Genomic DNA, 3,997 nt, shown 5'->3' with positions numbered 1-3,997 from the left:
TCAGCAGGATTAGAACTACCATGCCATAGATCTAAATCGGCGCGTTGCGAGACTAGAGCGACTAGAGCGTAAAATTCCAAAGTTGGACCGAGGCCGGTACCAACCTGTATACAACATGCAAATGCCAGATTAGAGACGTTGATGGAAAACATCAGCAGGATTAGAACTACCATGCCATAGATCTAAATCGGCGCGTTGCAGTTCCTTGGAGACTAGAGCGTAAAATTCCAAAGTTGGACCGAGGCCGGTACCAACCTGTATACAACATGCAAATGCCAGATTAGAGACGTAATAAGATTTGATGGAAAACCTGATGGAAGCATATGTATGTACAAAAAAGTAACCAACCTCATTGACATATTGCACTTCAAGTAGAGCCTTGTTAGAGGCCAAGTCTTGAATCACTTGCTCAGCTTGTTTAAGGATATCTGTTCTGGAGATAGTTCTCTTCCTTCGTTCTAAACGTGGCGTAACACGCTCTTGGCTATCCGAACCCGAGAGTTCTGGCGCGGAATCCAAGAGACGTTGCAGAGCTCGGTCTCGATCGAATGATGTCGCGTACAATAATAGCTGTCTCGTCTCGAACGGAAAAAGGAAAGGACTGAAATTAAATCATTCAAGAATTATAAATAAATTCTGAATTATAAACAATGAAATAAATTTAAAAAAATTGATCTACCATTGTACTAACCAGACAGTCGCGATCTGTTGTAACCAAGATGGCAAATTTCCGGTCATGATCACCAGTGGATCTTGCAACTGTCTACTAGCTTTTGCAGCAATCTTATTGTTGATGAAATCCTGAGGCGACAGTAAGCTCATGCTCTTCAGATGAGGAAATAGTGTGCCCCAATGACGATTAAGAGCGTGCAAAAGCCGCAGCAGACACAATCCGTCGAGGGAAGCGTCCGTGATGGTTACCGTAGGTGGTAACGTGGGAGATAGATATGGCGCGAGGGGACAATGCTGTGGCGGAACAGTGCCTTCTAACCAGAGACTGTCTTCTTTTCTTTTCGAGCTAATCTTTGTACTTTTTCCTTTGCCCTTTCTGCTATTACCCTGTGAACTCGATCCTGATTTTGGGGAAGTTGCGGCATCCTCTTCCGGTACAGGTCTGTGTATTAGAAATATATAGGTGTAAAAAAGTATATATATAGAAATATATAAAAGAATTATATATTATTTCACTAATCATAAATATTATTGTGAATAAGCTAATTAATGCTGAAAAAAACTCTCGATAAAGCAAAATAGAGAAAAGTTATATGACACTTCAATTTTGAGAATAAAGACATTGATATAACATTGCAAAAAAAAAAATCGTACATGCCTACTATTTTAAAATATTTAAGAATACCTGTAGTATATCGTGTGGGTTTGTACCCATACCGCATCGTGTCCTAATGGCGGTTCACTATCGGCCTCTGCCTCGGAATGATCCACTCCGGAACATCCAAATTGCCTGACTGCTTGATAAACCGTCATATTGAAGGGTAAAACTATGTCACCAATTAAAAACTGAAGTTTATGTTTAGGCGGTCCCTGACTTATCACAACTGCCGCCTTGAAAGAAAGCAAGAGATAACCATAAGTGTTTTGTTGATATTATCAATTTTTTACAATTTAAAAATCATGAAAAAAAATATATATATACCAAAGTATCGTCAATATCGTCCTCGCTGTTATCGTCGTCGCTGACCATCGAGTCAGCGTCGCGTATTCTACCATATCCACGTACCATCAAATAACGTTCGATTGCCTGTACTAAGGCAAGCGGATCTATTTTTACGGTACCACCCTTCCACTGCTTCAAGTTATTACAGTCTGGATGCCGTTGAAGATTACACTACACAAGTCGATAAAATGTTTGTGTTTATATCGCGGCGTTCAAAACAACGAATCCATTTCTAGAGACGGTTAAATTTCGTGAAGAAATTACCTTAAGTTGATGTGTGTTGAAAAACTTGAGAGCACTGGTACCGCCGCGACCAGCGCCAGAACCCGCAGGTAAGTCGTGGACCTTCACCGGGAATTGTTCAAGTTGTGCGACGCAACTGTTTAACTTGGTTACTAAAGCACCAAACGCTCCAGGATGAAGATCCATGATATCGTTGTTCTGTTGCATCTGCATAAAATATTACAATTATGCATACATACGCGTATATTTAAAACAGAATTATCAGACAAGTGTGAAAAGATCGATGCTGCTTACAGTGGACTCTGCAAACAATTTCCAAAACATACGAAGGCGGTCGTAGCGATTGCCCGGCGCATCTATGGTAGTGAGGTAGTTTAACAGAGCTTTGATAAGACCACTGTAATTCATTTCAAAGGGCGATATATCACTCTCGAGGACTATATCTCGTAATTCCGTCAACGCTGACAACATCTCGTCCAATTCCTGCGAATAGTAAGTTGTTGAAGTATATATTATTGTCCCTAACACACATGGAACATAAAATGTAAGTACATTAATATATCTATATAATATGTATATGTATATATTTATGCAATGTATTTACGTTTGATTGCAATCGTTGTATCGCACCAGTTAGTCGAGCGAGAACCGTTAGAGCGGGATGCGAACAAGGTGCGTCGTCCTGATATCTTGCCAGGAATTGGGCCGCTTGCTCGCGCACCCACGTCTTTGCCTTGTCCCGATTTCCGCCGGTTAAGCTCGGATTACTCGGTGGTTTCGACAAATTCGTAGACGAACTCGAGTCTCTCTTGTCGCCGCTAGTGCTGGACGAGGACGATTTTCGGCCCCATTTGGCCGGATTAAGATTCCCTAGAAAACGATTGTTTTTCGGAGTGAAACCGGTGAATAGAGATTCTGGCTGTTGCGTTTGCTGCGGCGTGGTGGTACCAGCTAATCTTGAGAAACGACCTTTTTTATTTTGTCGTTTTTTCTTCAGTACATCACCAATTCTTCTGTAATAAGAAAAAATAGGTGATTCATAAGTGTATATGTATAATAAAATAATACAAGAATTACGTTAAAAATAATAAAATTGTCAATAAAGACATTTTGTACTAACAGGTGAGCACTTTGTGGTGTATTTGATTCTTCTACGCTACTGTTTAACTCCGTTCTATGTGGTTCCAACGAAGCACTGATATTTGGTTTATATTGGCATGATGATGCAATTGTGCCAAACAATATGTTGCCATTCGAAGATGGAGAGACAACCGGAGACGTGGCACTACTAGAAGACAACATTGCGGTGGAAGAAAGTGGTGTATTAGACGGACCTGGCTGCGGGCTTGGTAATGACGTACCTAAATGCAACGTAAAATGATACAATATATTTATTGTATATATTGTATATTGGATTAAATGTATCAAAAACGAAAGTGAGAAAGACGGTGAGAAAGAATTTATTAACATAATTTACCAGAAGGGCACTTGGGTGGTGAAACACCAAGAGGTACTTCGGGATCTGCTAATTGACGAACTTGATGTAGTACGCCCTCACGATGAAAATGAACCCCAAATACTTGCGGCAATCTCTTCATCAAGATACTCGCCATTTGAAGAGCCCCAATAACTATACGCAAATCTTGCGACGCTAACATACCAGCTATATGAGACGAGACCACTTGATTTTTTAGAACATCCTGTGTTATAAAAGAAAAAAATATATATATTGCAGATAAAGTACATATTGTAAATATTATCAAGTATAACTGTAGATACTATCTCATTTAAGATTTTATTTCACCTTAAGCAAGTCGGTTGAAGCATAATACACCATACGAAGAAGAGCTCGAAGACATTTGCATTTTACAGCAGGCCCAGCTGAGCTACTATAAACTTCATATAGTACAGAGAATAAAGTTCGAATAAAAGACACTAGCCATTCGTTTGTTTCGATTACCGGAGGCACGACATCCATACTGTAATCGATGACAAAATAATTACATTAACACGTTTGTAGTTTCAGACAAGTTGCAAAATTCTACCAAAATATAATTTGTACCTAGATGAGCAAGTAGG

The 3,997-nt window shown here is 39.7% G+C and overlaps 1 protein-coding gene across 8 annotated transcripts in view; it reads right to left on the bottom strand.

Annotated features, from left to right (window-relative positions):
• Nucleotides 1-3,997, bottom strand: part of LOC115234260 (E3 ubiquitin-protein ligase TRIP12) — a 23,621-nt gene that overhangs the window by 7,329 nt on the left and 12,295 nt on the right. For 7 of the 8 annotated variants that reach the window (XM_029805181.1, XM_029805187.1, XM_029805188.1 and 4 more), the window contains 12 exons: nucleotides 3,981-3,997; nucleotides 3,723-3,897; nucleotides 3,396-3,618; nucleotides 3,039-3,279; nucleotides 2,523-2,931; nucleotides 2,213-2,401; nucleotides 1,940-2,125; nucleotides 1,655-1,846; nucleotides 1,358-1,563; nucleotides 680-1,114; nucleotides 349-601; nucleotides 157-255 (listed from right to left, as the gene is read on the bottom strand). In XM_029805181.1, coding sequence (XP_029661041.1) covers nucleotides 157-255; nucleotides 349-601; nucleotides 680-1,114; nucleotides 1,358-1,563; nucleotides 1,655-1,846; nucleotides 1,940-2,125; nucleotides 2,213-2,401; nucleotides 2,523-2,931; nucleotides 3,039-3,279; nucleotides 3,396-3,618; nucleotides 3,723-3,897; nucleotides 3,981-3,997 — 2,625 coding nt within the window. The remainder of the gene's footprint in view (nucleotides 1-156; nucleotides 256-348; nucleotides 602-679; nucleotides 1,115-1,357; nucleotides 1,564-1,654; nucleotides 1,847-1,939; nucleotides 2,126-2,212; nucleotides 2,402-2,522; nucleotides 2,932-3,038; nucleotides 3,280-3,395; nucleotides 3,619-3,722; nucleotides 3,898-3,980) is intronic. The other variant, XM_029805186.1, reaches the window with a different exon arrangement.

Source organism: Formica exsecta, unplaced genomic scaffold, assembly GCF_003651465.1.
Source record: "Formica exsecta isolate Colony F162 unplaced genomic scaffold, ASM365146v1 scaffold2, whole genome shotgun sequence".
In the NCBI taxonomy this organism is placed as follows: domain Eukaryota; kingdom Metazoa; phylum Arthropoda; class Insecta; order Hymenoptera; family Formicidae; genus Formica; species Formica exsecta.
The sequence above is the reverse complement of the archived record's forward strand: the minus strand, read 5'-3'. Positions and strand labels throughout refer to the sequence as shown.